This window comes from Fistularia commersonii, chromosome 9, assembly GCF_037954325.1.
Source record: "Fistularia commersonii isolate RoL2024-O1a breed Wild chromosome 9, RoL_Fcom_v1.0, whole genome shotgun sequence".
NCBI lineage: Eukaryota > Metazoa > Chordata > Actinopteri > Syngnathiformes > Fistulariidae > Fistularia > Fistularia commersonii.
The window spans coordinates 10,184,910-10,204,897 of NC_141292.1; the positions used below are offsets into that span (position 1 = coordinate 10,184,910).

General features: G+C 41.1%; 1 protein-coding gene across 3 annotated transcripts in view; it reads right to left on the reverse strand.

Moving 5' to 3' along the window:
• The window catches only part of pde8b (phosphodiesterase 8B), a 54,064-nt gene that overhangs the window by 19,774 nt on the left and 14,302 nt on the right, over window positions 1–19,988 (reverse strand). For 2 of the 3 annotated variants that reach the window (XM_086152410.1, XM_086152409.1), the window contains exons 2-9: window positions 15,038–15,094; window positions 4,796–4,986; window positions 2,289–2,348; window positions 1,233–1,290; window positions 997–1,085; window positions 817–895; window positions 334–474; window positions 171–259 (exon numbers count right to left, since the gene is read on the reverse strand). In XM_086152410.1, the coding sequence (XP_086008536.1) occupies window positions 171–259; window positions 334–474; window positions 817–895; window positions 997–1,085; window positions 1,233–1,290; window positions 2,289–2,348; window positions 4,796–4,986; window positions 15,038–15,094 (764 nt within the window). Of the gene's footprint in view, window positions 1–170; window positions 260–333; window positions 475–816; window positions 896–996; window positions 1,086–1,232; window positions 1,291–2,288; window positions 2,349–4,795; window positions 4,987–15,037; window positions 15,095–15,190; window positions 15,479–19,988 lie in introns of those variants that run through there. The other variant, XM_086152411.1, reaches the window with a different exon arrangement.

The following is a 19,988-nucleotide window of genomic DNA, read 5'->3' on the forward strand; positions in this document are numbered from 1 at the left end:
CGTCTATTTCTTCTGAAAAGTAAACTGTTGCAATAAACACAGAAGTAGCTGTTAAGTTGGCACATTAGAAAGAAAGATTGGGTAAAAACTCCCGGTTTCAGATACTTTCATCCAGGGGTGCCCAGGGAAATCACAAGTCAGTTCTGCATGAGGAGTTTGGTTGGACTCACCCCCCCTGGCCGATGACGGGTGTTATCTTCACATGTTGCTGTATGCTGTCGCCCGACTTCTTCCTTGCGTAGTAGATTCCCTGCCACTCCTCCAAAGAGAAAAAGCAGAGCGTCAAGTGCCGAAACGCTGCGTCACACGCCGGTCATCGCGGGCGGGACTGACCTTTCCTTTCTTGATGCAGGTGTTGATGGTGTCAAGCAGGTCGGCCCGGTTTTTGTCGCTCTTGGGGAGTTCGGTCAGTTCCTTCCCAATCAGCTCCCCCTTATGGTAGCCCATCATCCGCTCGAACGCCGGGTTCACGTACTGGAAGATAAAATAAATCTAATTTATCCTATAATCTTGTAGCTGTTAAAGAAAATAGCCTGTGTGCTAACTTCTTTTTGTTTTGTTGGTATTTAACTAATCTCACCAAAATCCGTAGGACAATGCAATTTTTTTAATTTTCCGTTGCGATTTATTTTATTTCCCGTTTCCGAGTATCTGACACTTCATTTTCGAATCACATGTGAGTGAGTGTGTGTTTGACTCAACAGATCTGACTCGGGTCCAATCCAACCCATTCCTATTTTGTGGAATATACAAATAATGTCCCCCCCAAAAAAGAAACGCGTGTCCGTCCGTGCACGTCCTTTGTGTTAATCCCACCTGTATGATGTGGTCTTCACTTGTGATCTCCACAGCTTCCTGACAGTGATCCAGCGCGGTGAAGACGGAGTTACAAGCCCTGTGGGCGGAGGAAAACACAGCTGCCCTCAATTCGGGGTCAAGTGCGGGTGCATAAATCTGTGGACAGATTATAGTGCCAGGTGTTTTTGTGGACTGTACCTGAGTTTAAACTGGCAGCGCACCTCCCCATGTTCGATCTGGAGGAGTTCGTTGTAGCAGGCCGACACACTGCTGTTCTCCACAAACCTCTGCAAATGCAGCGAAAGAAAGAATGAGTTATAAACTTTCGGGGCCGCTTTGTGTACGACAGCGTCCACCGGGGGGTAAATAGACGGGAATGACAAGAGGGTTTAGACATTCGGATTCTTTAGAAATGCACAGCGTTCTAGACTTACTCTGCTGAATCCGGCGCACAGGAGGGGAAGGACAGACGGCTCTTCCTGCTCGGGTAGCCTGAACGACAGACACGGGCAAAACTATCAATATCTACACACACAATCAGCAATAGGAAAAGGAATAGGATGTAACCAGTGCGGAGCTAGTATGGGCTACGAAGCCACCAGGGGGGCTGACTAACATGGCTCTTTTCTATTAAGGTTGTTTTATCTACTGGCACCGTAGTCATTTATTCCGCTGTCGACAAATCAAAACATGTACAATAATCCCGGGTGTCAATTGGATGTGTTTGCTGAGAATGAGATGTGCTTTGGTGATTTTCTGGCACAGCGTTTCCAACTCATTCAGCTCATTTGAGACCAAAAAACACACCAGATCATGACGAGTCCATGATGTGTTCATGAACATTACAAAGGATCACCAAGGAGACCAGCTGCCAACACAACAAGCCTCTGTATCTCCGCCATTGTTAAAGAACTTCTACTTATATTGCTTTTCATCTTATTTGTTTCCTTTATTCCAAACCCACAAAAAATGTTTCAAAAAACATTGAAGGAAGCGGTTATCGATTTATCCTTGCCTTGCCACACCGTTCAATGAGCGCCTTGCAAACGATTGAAAATCGTTAGTATACATAGTAGTATTTATGAAAGTGGCAGTAAGGAGTGCCCCTTCTGAATGGTTGGATGTCTGTATACGGGAGCGTGTGATCGATTGGCAACACGCTGAGGTAAAAAAAAACCCGCCTCTTGTCCTAGAGTCGCCTTGGATTGCGTGCTGACGAAGCAGTACAGATAATGAATGATTCTTATGAGTTGATTTATGGGAGCAAAATAATTATAGAATAGCAAATATAGTGATATTTTTCATTGCGTGTTTACAACTTATTTTACATGATGAAGACATTTTAGTGATCTTGTAGGGAGATCCCCAAAAGAAAAGTACAGTTAATATTCTTTTGGTGAGAAGTCAATTTTATACTTTATTCCCTAAAACCTGTGTCAAGCGGAGGGTTTTTATAAATTAAAACTGCAAATAATAAAAAGCAAACTTACTTTTGTGGCACGATGGCGAGAATTACTGTGTTTTCAGCGGGCTTTGTGGCACGGATCATCCTGGAAAAAGAACACAATAACGGATTAAAAGTCAGCTAGAGTGTCAAGCGGGGTTCATGCAAACCTGCGGTCGGGGCTCGTGGGAAGCGGCTTGGACTCAGGTACAGGATAAACAAGGAGCCGCCATGACATCATCACCACAGAGGAACATCATCGTACGCAGCATCTGCTCCAGACCTTCGGCCACAAAAGCCGCCCGGCTGGCAGTGCGTACGGTGATGTGGCTCCGAGGCGGAGAAGGGGAGGAAAGTGATGGGGAACGAATATGATGACAGAGAGATCCTCGTGAGGTATGAGGACTGGAGCGGTGAAGAACAGCTGCCAAACTGTGGTGATCATGAGACAGGAGAGACAAATGGATCTGTTCTTTTGCTCAGGGGAAAATAATGAAGCGCGTCTATAAATCACTCTGCAAAACTACATAGCGTCTTCAAGCGTGTCCACATACCCGCAGAACCCTGCAACCATCATTCTTCTGACGTATAAACATCTTTCATGCTAAAAACATGAAGATATTGCTATTTATTGAGGGGATGTAATCGCAGCTGTTGTTGTGCTGAAGCCTGGAAGGTCTTCACGCAGCCATGGGACACACATTATACGCTTTCCAGCTCGGGAATCCCCATTCAAGGCTCCTTAACACGAGGCCTGTGTTCTTAGGCCTTGTGTTCTTGTCAAAAAGCAGAGGATAAAGCCTTTTATGGATGAATTGTGGTAATTTGATATTCACATTTAAAATCCTGGTCATTTTGACGGGTGACCTAAGTCCAAACTCTGACCGCTGCACAAGTTTATCCCTTCGTGATTTCAAAAAATAAATCAGAGAAATTGTTATAATTGATATTGATGGCATCAAACTGACAAATTCTGAAGTTGAAAACTATTGCTACTGTTAAAATGCTCGTAATTGGTTCTTTCACAGTGTAAGCCTTTTACTGTATACCTGATTATGTTGTCAAAAAATAACATAAAAGTCACATATATGTACATATATATATGTACATTGGATATTATTATTGGAGTGCGGTCACACACAGCTAGATACGAACACACAAACGCACTAAGCAGATGTTCTACATTCAAAAAGACTTTAGAAAATCTTTTTAGTGTACTCAGGAGAGTATCTTAAATATGATCCAAACATAGCACCGAGCGATATAACCCGTTAACCAAACTCTGGGGGAAGGTGGGGTTGCGTCGGGGTTATTCTACATTGAAAGACATTTTTGAAAAGTGGCCAGGGGTTTTTTCTGGGGGAAAAATGGCAAGAAGAAAGACTTAAAAAGCTACTGTACAGTACTTGACTTTGTCAGTTTTTTTATGTAACCAAATAAACTTACAATTGGTAATTTAGTGCTCAAGTTTGACACATGTATTCCATTATCTCCAAGTTATTGTTTTTTGTACTTTCCAGATCAAAATGAAGAACCTTCTGGACTCACGTTTGCAGAAACGGCTCCAGACGCCTTGCAGTAACTTTACTGGCCACCAAGTGACGCCAGAAAGCACCAACTAAGTCACCACAGACAAAATAATGTATTATGACATTCTTGCAGGTTACTATTTTAGAAGGGACCTCATGATTTCTGTTTGGGAGAAAATTCATTGAGATTATGATTTTTGTTATCAGATAGTCTTAGCCTCGATCTTATCTTTTTAAAGTGTTTAATGTCTACCAGTAAAGTTAGTGCAGTACGAGATGTATAATGAAAGGGAATAATGAGGACATTTTTAAAGGTATTTTTTCCTATCTCTAGGAGACAGGAAATGAGACTACTGTCGAGTGAAAGACTGAACACTGAAAACGCTTTTAATCGTAACCGTATTTTCTGCTTTTTCACTTAGGGGTCGAGTGTCTTGATTGATTTCTCCTGCTACAGTTTTGTTTTTGTTTGAAAACAGTGAAAAGGTTTACTGCTCTCTTTCATGTCTTTGACAGTGCATTTAATGACGGTGCAATTCGAGGCTCGTAGTTAGTCATTTTGGTAGACTCGCTCAAGCAGCGTGTAAAAAGTTTGCGGAGAAAACCAATAGCGTTTTCATTTCTGCATGATAAGTAACGTTTTGTTTGGTTCACCATTGTGGCTGGAGACCAGAGGAAATGGGCTGGCTGGCTCTTTAAGGAGGGGACAAAAATCCCTTGAGCCCAACTGATACTGGCTTTGTTGAGGTCATGCAGACGTTTGGGAGTTAAACAAAATTACAACCAAAATAAATCTGCAGGCATTTGAGTTGCATTAAACCCTCTGTCCAAAGGAAAAGGAAAATCCTCATTGTATAGATGTTGGTAAGCTTGTTAGGTTTTGGATAAAAAGGAATGAGGTTGATGTGATTAATCATGTGTAAATACATATTACATATGTTTATTTTTGGTGTCCTTGACAGCCAAGAGATTTTTACGAGAGAAGCAACAGACAGATTTAAGCAACGATAGAAGCGAGGCTCACCGGCAGACGAGTTCGGGCTCAAAATAACGCGAATGTCTCCCGTCGATGACTACAATCTCATGGTGCTTGTCCAGGAAACACTCGACGGCAGACTCAGGAGTCCGTGTGATGTTGCACCTGAACCCCGCTCTGTCACAGGCCCACCAGAAGGCATCGCTTTGGCTGTCCTCCTTGGCGAACACCAACAGGACCTGCAAATATAACGAAAATATCGAGATTATAGTATATCAGCAGTCTTGCGGTCTGAACTAAACCGCTTGATCGTCTAGGTCTATATTACACTGACGCTGTATATTAGATTGTTTCTTTTTTTTTGTTGCTACTTAGCAACTGCCATGCCAGCCTGGTTTTTCTCCTCGCTCTTCTGCCTGGGTTCTCCCCAAAATCTGTCTGAACTGAAAACTCAAAATTTGTCTGTAGGTTTGAATGAGACGAGGAATGGTTGGACGTTTCTGATTCTGTCGTCTGATTCTGTTTCAGGTGACCAGTCTAGGATAAAGCCTGTCTGTCACCTAATTACACGTTAGCTTCAATTGTGAAAAGCAGGCGAGTTCAGGTCTGCAACTTTTACGTCCCTCCGTGGAAATGTGAATTTGAGTGATGCGGCAATACAAGTGGTTAATATTTGCTTCAAATGCTGAATTATCATTAATCAATAAGACCTGATGATTCCTTAAAGCGGATTTACATTGCGGTTTGAACATTTTTGTGTTTCAAACCTTTAGCTAAAATGAAGCAGATGGTTCGGTCCAGTCAATAAGTCACTGCTGATTGTGTGTGCAGAGTTTCCTCCCATGTGCCCACCACATGCACATGCACGTGCACATCCACAGCCAAATGCGCACACACACAGCTCTGGGGAATTGAGACTACGAATTGTCCACAATGCCAAGTGTGTGCATCAAGCATCTGCATCTGGCCATACCCTCTCCCTGACCCTGTACTGAGAGGACTGCCAGCGGATAGCGTTTAAGATTACACTCATGCTCAGGTTTTATCCTAAAATAGTATTTAACCAACAGTAATTGAATCGTCTGGAGGGTAAACTTTAAGAAGCAAAATGTAAACTATAGCGAAGGTCAAAATCTCACTTGGCAGATAAATGTGAAATGAAGTTTAATGTGAAATGAAGTTTAACGCAAAAAAAAAAAAACAGAATATATGATTGCATATTTAGAGCAGGGATTTCATAAATACTGATTTTTATTAAGAGTGATCCTTGTTTTATGACCGCAGAGACAAATGAAAGGAAAGATTGCAGAATAAATAAGGAACGATTTAAGAACAGCAAAAACAATGATGATGAAAATAGAAGTAAAGACTGATTTGCAAAAAAAAGGAAGAAAACAATGTACAGCTAAATAAATCAAGAAAAAAAAATTGTGTTTGTTAAAAAAAACTACCACAAAAGAAGGGAAAACAGAAAGAAATCAATAATAGGAATAAAGAATAGATAAACAAGGGAGAGGAAAAGTGAATCAGAGAAAATTTTGGAAAATTAAAAAATAATGAATATGAGATAAATAAATTATAATTCAAAAAAAAAAAATTAAAGACAAAATTAATAAATCATGTGAAGTCTTCTCTTACAGAATTATTCATTGAGCGGGACCTGAGCGACACACACACACACACACACACTCACACACACCGTCACCTGGTGACTAGTGTGTTTCACACTGGTAAACACACACCCCGCCAAGCATGGAAACATGGTTTTCATCCCACACTGCGCTTGGACCCCGAACACACGAGCCACCTCTGGTACAGAAATACGACGCTATTTGAGCACACACACACACACACGCACACACAAACACACACACACAGATGCAGAGAGGGCTGGGCTGCAGCCAAAACTAACAGCACTCAGCATCATCACCTCCTGACTCTCTGTCTGGACAACAAAGGAAGGAGTGACAAGGGGGGAACGTGGAGGTGCCGAGCGGAGGCAGGAAGCCCAGAGTGACAAAAAGCAGCCGAACTCCCTGTACTTCCTGCTCAGTCGTGCAGGAAAAGCATTATTCAGTGCAAGCAGAGAAATGAGGAGGACAGAGGGAGAAAATGAGGCATTGGTGAGTGCCTGCGAAAGATCCACAGTCTTTGATCCCGTGCTGGCTTGTGTAACCATGGCGCTGGCTTGTGTAACCTCGGTGCTAGCGTGTGAAATTCCACACACACCGTGGGACCTGGTCCACCACACAGATCTCTGACCTGCCATCCAAATAAGACACTAGTACCAACCTGGCAGGAGGCGTCGCTGGTCCAAAGAACTCCATCAGATGTTCATACTGGCTACGTCAGTGGTTCCCAAATATATCACCCCCCCCACCCGTCCACCCACCCAAAGAACTTCAGACACCCGCACTCACTGAAAATGAACATATAACAAATGTATAGCAAATATTATCAAAATATGCATTTAAACCTATGAATTAATTTTAGATTAGACCATATATATATAGTGAAACACAGATGGCATAACAGCTTAGTATGTCACGTAAATATGCCCTATTTTTATCTGAATATATGACATAGTACATAATGATGAATATACCATATATTATTTACAGAATATGTGATACAGTAAATATTAAAAGATTAAAAGATATTAGCTGTACAGTACAGCACAGAACAATAAGATATGATACACATTACATGTAAAATGACACAGTGATGTCGAGTTGCTTTCAGAGGAACGGAGCAGTGCTTTTCAAAGGAGTAAATTAAAACTCATAAATCTTAGTTTGTTATTTAATGAGTATAATGAACGCCCAGCCTTGTGTTAAACCTAGAACTGGTGACATTAACATTAATTTTCATGATGTTTCATTCATTTAAATAAAAAAAAATGTGTTAAACAAACTGACATTTTCAGTATGTTATAGTCTATCTAATATGTAATTATAATATATAATTGTCATAATATTAAAGGTTCAGGTTTATTTTCTTTTAGTGAGTTTACAGTTTTAGGTGACTTTTTCATGAACTTATTCAATGCTCTCTTGTTGTCTTCTAAGGCACCTCAAAGATTGAAATAAAACATTAAATGATAAGGAATAAATCATATGAATTCAGATGAATCAAAAACCCAGGATTGCAATAAATAATGAAGCTTTGAACTAGATTTTGACTGGAAATAAAAACAAATGGCTGCACTCCGTCACCCCCTTTGGGTCTTGGACAGACTCTTGTTTGAATGTAACTCACCGTTGATGCAATGCAGTTGAACATGTGTTTACACAGTCCCCCGGTTACAATGTTCCCAAAATGAAAAAAAAAAAAATCACATTTTTAGACAAGCACATGATCTGGTTAATGGCCCCCAGGTTTGCATTAAAAGTGTACAGTTCAACTGGTATGAAGCTGATCCCCGCTGGGCTGAATGCAGTTCTCAGATGTCGCAGGGGTCAAATCGGTATATTTGCGCACCTCAGGCCAGATGCCATTAGAAGTCAAGAGACCCACCAAAATAGGGAGGTGTCACGGGCTATGAGTTCTTCGTCACCACTGATCTGATGACAAACCTAATAGAAGACCATTGAGATGGCCATCTTATGCTTTAAAAATGGGAAACAAAAACTAAATAAAATTTTCATTTTCATATATATATATATATATATATATATACACACACACAGATCCATATATATACACTGTATATATATATATATATATATATATATATATATATATATATATATATATATATATATATACTGTGTATATATATATATATATATATGTATATATATGGAAGGCCAAAAAATTATATTATATTACTTGTCAGCATAATTACTTTCTAAAATTGTGTTTAAACTTTGACTATTTGCTAGAGTGCTGGTTGACTAAATGTAATACCAGCTAATCTGAATTTGCAAGTACTTGTATTGATACTGTGGGATGTCACATCAACCGGTCAAGCAGCAGCCAGACCTGCAAGAATACTCAGAATATTTTAGAATAATAAATAGAATATTTTCCCCAAGTTTATCAAGCAGGGGACAGAAAAAAATAACTTAGCTTTTTTACTTCTTGAACAGCACAGTACAGTCAGATAAATCTACTGAGCAAGACATTTAAAGTGCAACAAATTACAAAATTACACTGATGTGGTGTGCACAGGACAAGAGCATTCAACGTGCTTGTTGCCGACCTCTCCTCGGGGTACGCACAGATGTCTCCGACACTATAGGGCTAAATCCTTGGATGTTTTGCACTATTTTGTTCTCCATAAGAGAGTATGACCAATGTATTCAGTCATTCCCCCATAATTTAATACTGTACACACACACACACACACACACATAAAGCATGAAGTCCTCTCTCTGAAAACATATGGCATGACCACTGCCTCTTAAACACCATATTACATGCTAGTACATCATCTGTTAGAATTATGAGTCATCACCACAGAAATCATGTCAATAGACAGTCATTTAGGATCTGTTTGTGGTAAAGCAATGACTATAATTACAGTGGTGGAAAAAGAGATTATCTTTGTATTAACCAATGTATGACTATATATTTTAACTGAAATTGCCCTGAGTAAATGATTCAGTGGTGTATTTCTGTGCTTTTTACTCTAGAAAGATTACAAAAAGCACAACATTTACTGTTTTATTTTTACAGTAGATGGACCATCACATAACTAAAATAATTTTTTTATAGCTCTAAAAACCACTGACGTATCTGTTGATACCTCATGACAGAATATGAAAGTCTGATTCAAATTACATCTTTAAATTACAGGCCAAATTTCACTTCACCACGCACACCAATTTGTATTATTTTATGCAATACAGGGTTTTTCTCAAGTAAAAAGGTTTTTCTCAAGTTTTTCTCACAAAAAACTCCAAAACAGTAGGTGGCAGCATACTCCTAATCCGTATGGCATCTCCCAGGACTATTGTTAATTGTGTTTATTCATTGATCAATATCACTTATACTGCACCCCGGGTCGCAGGGAGGCTTAAGCCTATCCTGGCTATCATTGGACGAGGTCAGGTTGCCAAAGAGATATAGGGACATATGACCATTCACTTACTCATTCATATGTCAATTTGTGGTCTCCAGTGAACCTACTGCATATTTTTGGACTGTTGGAGAAAAAAATCCAAGTAGACACGGGAGAACATGTATTACCTTGTTGGAATGGAATCATTGACCTTCTTGCCGTAAGACGGAACCACTAGCCCCTCCTAAACCATGCCTCTAATAAAAAATACTGAGAAACACTTTATAGGTACGAAAACTTCAACTCAATCAGATGCTTTTAATTTCCAAGAGGAGCTAGGATAACGAATCCACCGATGTGTTAATCAAAAGAAAGCGGATTCGTTAAAATCTAAAAGCGAGTCACTTGAGTCACGCTTGAGCAGAACGTTTCCCTGCGTCCCTGTTGGGAACAGTTGAGTTTGAGTGTTGAGGTTCATTGGTCAATGCTAGCAGGCTAGGACAGGACATTCAGGCTCGACTCCTGAGTTCTAATAAAGAAAGCAAACCTTAAATCAGGGTCATTCTTAAATCTTTGGAGACAGTAAAAAAAAAAAAGTAAAAACACACATGTCGCACATGTCCCTTAATTCGAGCCGTTAACTCTGAGAGTGGACCAGTGTCAGGAAAACAAATTGAGTACTTTGGAGTGCTACACCCTTGTGACCGGTTCGAAAGGAAAGCTGCAAGGATTTATTGCACTGTTGGATTGGAGGATGAGACATAGAAGGGGTTTCAATCGCAAATTCTGCTGAGCCTCGAACTTTGTGTTTCATTGCACCGTTTTTGAAGTAACCGCAATGAACATTCTAGATGACAAGCTAATCAATCATTACATACTAAATGATCATATCCAGTTAAGCTGTTACTGATCCTTGGAGGTTCTCCAAAGTAGCGGTCTGCTGTTAGCCAATAAGGAGCTTAATAGCCCCGTTGGAGTTTCAGACTGAGGCGTGAAAGACCAGAACTTGGGTTTTAAAACAGAACATACATTTCCTCGTAAACATTTATGACTCATACAGAAGTCAAGAACTCTACAGTACAGTACAGTCTGGTACTCCAGAGGTGAACTTACTGCACTCCAACCACATCAATATGTTATGTCGGGCTTACACCACAGTTGCAGACTTGAAACTGGCGGTCACAAGGAAATCACAAGGAAATCTTAAGAGTCTCACAGGAGTCGCAGTGCACTCCTGTCAGATTGGTCATTAAGTATAAGGTGGTTATCTTACAGTCTTAGAGCAGTCGTAGATCAGTCTTTCCTAGTCTTGGGTTTATGACAATATCAAACGTGTTTGGTATTATTGCAAGCCTTTCAGTTTTGATTGTCATGTAACACAGCCAACAACCAATAACTCTAGCATAACATTGTGGTTGGATGAACGGGAAAAGTGAAGGACGTCCCGATCAGTATGGAGATGGTGGAGCTGTGAGCGGAAGAGCCCGGCTTGTACCGTATCAACTCTCCAACGTATCATGACCAAGCGAAGGAGGAAAAGCGATGGACTGAAATAGCAGAGGCTTTGCAAATACCCAGTGAAAACATTACATGGTAGGAAAAAATGCTGAAAGAATTTAGTTGTAGTTTTTTAAATTAGTGACCTTGTAAGATTGACAGTCTTTGTAAAAAATTAGTCTCACCCTAGTATCAGACTAGTCTGAGACTTAAAACTCTTCTTTAGATGTGAGCAGTGGTGAGATGATAGTTTTCGATGAGTCTTTTCTAAGTCTACAGATGAACAGGTAGCTTTAGATTTCTCTGATCCAGTAGGGGTGTTGAATATCAGACATTTTCCGATCAGTTTGTTTTAATCTACTGCAACGGTCCTGCTAGGCATCCATCACTGTTATTTTTTCTGGGAATATTTAAGTTACTATGCATTATGTCAGTAATTACCATGTAACTATTAGTACTACTGTTCTTATGAGCAACAGATCATTTGTGCCTGCCTCTCCCAAGCCCCTATCACACTCTTGCTTCCTATTTTATGTCCTTAACTCTCGCTCTCTCTCTTTCTACCCTAACCAGTTTTGAGGCAGAAGGCCGCCCGCATTCAGCTCCGACCTGTCAAAAGGCAGTGTTTCCTCGCCACGGTAACCAAGTGCTTGCTCATGGGGGAATCTCAGGTTGCTGTCAATCAATTTAAAGAGTGTGGTCCAGCACTGCTCTGCATGGAAGGTGTCATCAATCACTGCATTGTGATTTGGCAGCCGTTAAAATCAAATCTGGCTTGACTTGACTTGGATGTTATCCGACATTCCCATTTCTTTTCAAAAACACATAATATCAAATCAACTGGCCTTGTAAGCCTGCTCATGGATGTCATGACATCGCACCATCGTTTAAGCTTTCTATCAAACTCACAGGGTCCGACAAGTTACGCTCATTACCAGCTGAGACTCGTGTGCGCTGATGGACAGCTGCTGAAGGTTTTCCTAATGTTTGTTGGACAACACGGTAAAATAGCAACTCAAATGAAACATGTCCTGAAGAGGCAACCCTTTATCCTAAAAAGCAGATAACTAGGGGTAGAAAATCAACTCTAACTTAATTTAATCATCATATTGTGACTCAATTACGCCAAAGACCGAATGGCTATTACACCAGCACTTGCATAATTGACACCTCTTGCGCAATGAGTATGTGCGTGTGTGCATGTGTGTGTGTGTGCGTGTGTGTGTGTCTCAATCCAAATATCATCCATGCTTTAGCATATTAATTTGCGCACCATCTGGCCCATCCGCAGTCAATGGATGACTTTTGTGCGAAAACAAATTAACAGCCACGGAGAATGCAACACATGATTACGATGGTGAGAATGATGGCGCCGCACTAAAAGAAACAACAAACTTCTGCCAGTAAACTGCACATCTGGTTGCGTTGTACCTTCGCACCAGTACGCGGCACACCTACTGTATGAACAGGGATTTTGACAAAGATGAGAACTTTTTCATATCCAAACCCTGACACAAGCATAGAAAATACCTTTAACATGTTCAGATACTAAATATATATGGAGGAAGCCATCCATGTTTCTCAGTTATATATTAACGCTGTATTAATATTCACAACCCAAAAAGAGGGATCGCCACATTTTACACGGACACTGAATCCTATAAATATTATGAATGCATTACGTATCACATTCAGGCTGGTTATTATGCAATGCATTATAAGGAGAATTTTAAAACCCAATTGACTGATATTGCAAATTAGGTTGTTATTACGTAAGAATAAATGATTTCATTTTTAAATTATGATGGGAAATGCTACAATTTGCCAAGTGCCAAATGTGATGCTTTTTTGTCATATTTTTACACAACACATTGTTACCATATGACAATTATTACAGAATGAAGCAAAAGGTAGTGACATGTTGCCAAGTGATTAAGCAATGCTCTGTTATTATATGGTGTGTTGTTGTGTAATCATGCAAAAATATAGTATTTTAACACATCATGCGTTGCTATTACATGATGCTTTATCGTTACATAATAAAGGGGGATTTTTATAGCGATTTTTTTTTAAGTTTTAACATGACCCATTGCTCCCCCCCCATCCTGATACCACGGATGTTTTTTCCTGAAATACATTATCACGATGCGTAGGCATCGCGTGGACTCATAACTACTACGAGTGCAACAGGAATGATGAGATGCGCCGAACGGGGGGGAAGTCTTGAGATGTTGAAACTCTCGAGACCATCTTATCTTTTCCATGCTTGGCCTCTGTATTCCAGAGGGCAGTAATGTCGGTCGGGTCGCGGATTCTGACAGGGCCCGGAGGTAGAGCTTTAACGGTAGGGGGAGTGCGGTATGGGGCATGAGATAAGGTTTTAGAAGGCTTTTTAATAAAGCCCCCAGTCCCTTCACCTGCCTGGCTGCCGCCACGGATTCCTGGTGTGAGTGTTTTTTTTGGCAAACAATATAGAGGCGGGGCGAGAGGGAGGGTGGACGCAGAGATAGAGTGGCTCAGCGTGAAGGTGAGCGGCGTGCCAGGTCTCCCTGTGCTGGATTGGGACCTGAGCTGAACTCAGAAACCCCTGGAGATCAGAATCGGAGGAGAAGAAAAAACAAAGCAGTAAACAAGCACCTAATAAAGAGCCTGATTCCTGGGAAAACAGATGAATGCTTTTGTGGTACTCGCATCCCCAAACAGCTGCTAACCCTCAAGACTTGGACTTTCTGTCTTACATAAGGGAGAATCTGACTAACATATGGCCTAATCCTTAACCAGAGGATAAGCACAGACAATCCCTGACTCACCCTGGTCTAACCCTTTGTAATATTACAGCCGAGATGAGAGCTAACAGGGCAGGCGGCATGCAGACGTAACGGAAATACAATAATAAAAATATAATCAGATCAACAAATATTATATTAAAGTGAGCATTCGGCGTGACAGTTTGGGCTGCTCCCAAGTCTCTTGCACCATTATGTAAAGAAGATGTGATCTCTAGCTGTTATTTATATATTTTCACAGTACTACACTCATTAGTGACCCCGCGGTACTTTGTACTACCAATTTAAACTTAAACTCCAAGATGTTTCAGGAAAAACACGGCTTTTACGCACAAAAAAAAGAGATTTATTGTCTTTCAAAATCTGTCGTTTTAAAGAAACATCGTATGAGCTACTTAAGTGTGACGAAATCCATCATGAGCCCAGAGCATCTAGACTGGACTCTACATCAACAATAACATTCAAAGTCCCTAAAATGTATAAATGAATAACAAAAACACAAACGTGTATAATATAGAATGTATAAAAAAGGTCAGAAAATTGATGCAACTGAATCATACTTCTGCAGATGCTCCTTCTGCACCTTTCAGCGACAATTCCAGTAAGGGGCTTTAAGTCTCACCTAAGCAGTTTCAGTCTATTAAATAAATCCCAATGCGATTGAAAACACACAAATCCTAGCCTTGTCCTCGTTAATTACATAATTAATAAAGAATAGACAAGTCCATATTAAAGCTAAAGGCATGCTTCTTACATTATCATGAGTTGCAGATGTACATTTCTTTACAATACAGATTTTGTTTTCTATTTTTCACACCTACGTGGTTTCAGTTGTGTATTTCCATGCAATACATTGATGAGCTTTTGCATCTTTGCATCTTTAAACATCAAAACAACATTTCTACGAATGAAAGTGGCGTGGGAGTCAGTCCCCAGGAAAAAAGATGCCGGCCCCATGCAAGATGCCTTAGAAAGAAAAAAAAAAAAAGGTTTTAATCTCACCTGAATTGGCTCTTGTGTCAGTCTCATAGGTCCGACACATTCCTCCGTTGCGGAAACCTGCACAGGAAACAACAGCAAAAGATGAGGAAGTGTGACTCATAAAGCAAAAGTGCACAGTGCACATAAAGCAGAGGTGATGCGAACACATCTTACCATTTTACCATTGATGTCCAGCAACATATTGGCATATTGCTTTTTCCCCCTAAAAGTCACGTCCTTGCTGCACCTTCGTTCTTACACCTTACAGCTCTCTTTGTATCCTACCCACACAGCAATGTAAACAATAAATATCTGTCTTTTCTTTTAACTTCAAAATGTTTCTCTTGGCAGCGTTTGTACACTACTGACACTTAAACGCAGCATCGCTGTCTCAGGTCTAAGTGATCCAATGCGAACCTGTTCAGACAGTATTAGCAACAAGCTGAAGTCACAGGTGTACTGTACTTGCGTAATCCTCCTGTGAGAGAACCACACTCGGTGCTCTTTATGCCTTGTGTGTGTGTGTCGTCTTCTTAACCGCATGCGTCATTCCACCGTGTATAAGCACCTCAGCTACATGTGCGGCCTCTGAGCGCACACAGCTGCACACATGCTTACACCACACTTCAGTGCATGGTGAGTCAGCAGAGAAATACTACAGTCTGCACCGTGAGCTCTGTGTGTGTGTGTGTGTGTGTGTGTGTGTGTGTGTGTGTGTGTGTGTAAAAACAAAAAATTAACCCCACCACCACACACATACTTTAAACACCCACTTCTAACGTACATCGGAACATCCAGGAAGGAAGGGGAAATTTGAAAGGAAAGGTGATATGAAAAAAGGGAGGCGCTCTGGTTTTGCTGCATTCATCTCGAGGCAAGAGCTTCATCACGATGTGGATAAATGTGAATTGGGCCTCATGACGAAAGCAGTGAGGTGGACCAGAGTCGGTGACTCAGCCACTCATCATTGTTCATCATTCAGGGGTAATTAGTCATGAAAAAATGGACATCTATTTTCAAACTAAGCACCGCCTTGGAATTGTCCCTGGGTCCTGGATGCAACAAATTCCCCCAACATAAAAAAAGATGATAATATCCAACTGGTGAAAAAAGACAAAATGCACACTGCGACAGCCCCATCATCAACAGACTTCGGAAAAAATGATGCCAGCATTTGAGCTCTTAGTGAACTGATGTTCAACACCACTGCTGGTTAAAATATACGACAAAATGACCTAGACTGTAATTACGTTCTTTGTCACATGTTATAACGAACACTCACATCAGGTATTCACGTCTGTTTATACAGTTGCGGTACAATGTAGTGCAGGGTGATACAAGAATTAACTCCCCATGGAGTATGATGAAGTAATACAACACCTTTTTGATGATGGGAAAAGAATCTAGTTCTAGTTTAAAAACTTGCAAACTTCAAAGTGTTTAAATGCAAGAGCCACAATCTTTAGTCTCTGACTATGCTGAGTCCTGGATGAGACTTTGAACTCTAAAAACAGGTCTTCAGATGTGAGTTGGTGTGAAATGAGAGTTTTACATGTGTCTTTTCAAAATCGTAAGCCGTAAGCCCAGCATTGGTTACCCTATAATCATCCTTGTTGTTATTTTGTTTTTATTATTATTATTCCATCCATCCATCCATCCCTTATCTTGCACTCAGGGTCGCCTATCCCAGCTGTCATCGGGTGAGAGGCGGGGTGAACCCTGGACTGGTCACCAGTCAATTGCAGGGCCACATACAAAGACAGACACCATTCACTCACTCATTTGGGGCAATTTTCCCAATTTTTTCCAATGAACCTGTTGCATATTTTTGGACTGTGGGAGAACACCGGAGACGGGAGAACATGCAAATTCTGCACAGAAAGGTCTCCTTGTCAGAATCGAACCAGGGTCCTTTGTGCTGTAAGGCCAAAGCTCGAACCGCTGTGTCACTGTGCTGCTCTTATTAATTATTATTATTATTATTATTCATACTTTAACATGATATATATATATATATATATATATATATATATATATATATATATATATATATATATATATATATACTATAACAATACTATACTACATTCATAATCTATTATTCATACTATCATCACCTTTGTATATAACAATACTAATAATGATAATAATAATAATAATCGTTCTGCTCCGTGCCTGTATGATCTGAGGAGCCTGTTCCATATTGCCGGTTGTGAGTCGGACCCATTTCTGGTGAGAGCTGGACTCCACCAGGGCTGCCCTTCGCCACCGAATCTGTTTATAACTTTTATGGACAGAATTTCTAGGCACAGCCAGGGCGACGAGGGGATCCGGTTTGGTGGCCGTAGTCTCTGCTTTTTGCAGATGATGCGGTTCTGTTGGCTTCATCAAGCCATCATCTTCAGCTCTCACTCGAGAGGTTCGCAGCTGAAGCATCCAGGATGAAGATCAGCATCTCCAACTCTGAGACCATGGTGCTCAACCCGAAACAGGTGGAATGCCCAATTCGGGTCGGGGAAGAGGTCCTGCCCCAAGTGGAGGAGTTCAAGTATCTCAGGGTCTTGTTCATAAGTGAGGGAAGGATGGAGTGGGAGCTCGGCAGACGGATCAGTGCAGGGTCTGTGGTGACGTGGACTCTGTACCGGTCTGTCGTGGTGAAGCGGAAACTGAGCCAGAAGGCGAAGCTCTCAGTTTAACAGTCAATCTTCATCCCCACCTTCACAAATAGTCACAAGCTATGGGTGGTGACTGAAAGAACGAGATCGCGGATACAAGCGGCCAAAATGAGTTTCCTCCGCAGGGTGGCTGGACTCTCCCTTAGATTTAGGGTGAGAAGTTTGATCATCCGGTGGGAGCTCGGTTTAGAGCCGCTGCTCCTCCGCATGGACAGGAGTCAAATGAGGTGGCTCAGGCATCTAGTCAGGATGCCTCCTGGGGGGAGGTATTCCGGATGTGTCCATCTAGGAGGAGACCGTGGGGAAGACCCAGGACATGCTGGAAAGACTATGTCCCCCAAGAGGAGCTGGACCATGTGGCGGGGGAGAGGGGGGGTCTGGGCCACACTGCTCCGGCTGCTGCCCTTGGGATCCAACTCCGGATAAGCGGGAGAAGATGGTCGGATGGATCTTATCTGTAGTGGGCAATTTTAATTTGACACGCTGTATATATCAGAATCAGCTTTACTGACCAAGTATGTTCACACATACAAGGAATTTGGTTGTTTGACAGTTACATGTTGTACTGAGTCATTGACTGACTGGATGGACAGCTGGATGGATGGACAGATGGATAGATGGAGCTACAAAAACAATTTAAATGCATGCTGGGACCTGAAGTTCATTGTAGGTAATGCATTAACTGGTTATCGTTGTGTTGTTTTAGCCTCGCTTTGCTGTCCAGTCAGTTGGTTACACAAGGAGACCAAGATGATTGAGTACTGATGAATCTTCACTTAGAGTTTGGGACACATAAAGAACCCCGGCCTCTGTAGATATACGGTGTATCTATGTGTCTTTGAAAAGCGTGGGTTTCTCTCTTCCAGATAACAGCGTTGGCATGGAGGAGTGACTTTCGTTTTGACAAAACCACAACAGAAGATAAACCCACTGCTTGACAAAGCTGTGGTATTTCAACATATTGAAAAAAAATAATAGGATCAGAGAGTCATGAAGCATCTTGACATGCTCTCTTGCCCCAAGGACCCGGCGAAGGATTTGACTTATTACAAGCAGAAAACACCCTGTCAACATTTTCTACGGGTGTCCGAAGATATCAGACGGGCTTCAAGTCCTCTTCCGATGGCTCCATTTCTCACAAAGTTGAGCCAGATGTGAAACAGAGCAGGAAGGAAGGCAGCAGAAGTGGACAGCTCTGGAATCACTGCGGCCAGAAACCCTTTGGAGATCTGTCTGTGATTAAGGTTGGACAGCGACAAAGGAAGCGGCGGGAAAAAATGGCAGTGGACTCCCACATTTGTCGGAGTGCATTTATACAAAAATCCGTTTCCAGACTGCAGGGGAAACCCAGGACTGAAGATATTTATTGAATGTACCCTACATCTGTGTGGGTGGTGAGATACAAATGGGGGTTGATCCATTGGGGTGGGTCGTCATGAGAAGTCAGATTAGTCGAGAGAAAAAAAAAAAACTACTACAAATTTTTAAAAAAAGATATTGTCCATTAATGTGCATGCTTCTTCTTGTCATGGCAATTTTCTGCAGAAAAACAAATCCAGTTGCAAAAACAAGAAGATTTTGACAAGAACTCACCATGACCTGGATGACAGACAACCTCCACAGACATTAATGTGCATGAAATCACAAAAAAGGCCTTGTCAAGGGAAAAAGCATTTTAAAATCAGAAAAAAGTTATTACACAATGATAGCAAGGAAATAATCAAAACGAGTAGAATGAAAAGAAAAAAAAGCAAGCAAATTAGTGCAAGTGCTGTGGTTTCATGAGATTTGAGGATATAAAGAAATGAGAAAAATATGTTACACAGATAAATAGATAGATTCACAGACAGACAGACAGACAGATAGACTTAAGTGTGTGTATACATATACATATATGTGCATTGAACGCACATGCATACACAGATGTGTGTATGCACAACACACGCACACGCACATGCACACACACATACACACACACACACACACACACACACACACACACACACACACACACACACACACACACACACACACACACACACAAGGCAGCCAGGCAGGCAGGCAAGCATGCATGCACACACACATATATACATAAAAAGTACCAGTCAAGGTCATTTGGCCGCCACTCTGAATTTCAAAGACAGTGAGTAACTGCTGTTTAAAGAAAAGTCTGCAGTTACACACTGATTAACTAACCGGTTATTACTGACTTACTGACGCCGGCAAGGAGTGATGACAAGAAATGGCAAGAAAACTGCACCTAATTATGAAATTACATCTAAATTTATCTAAAATGT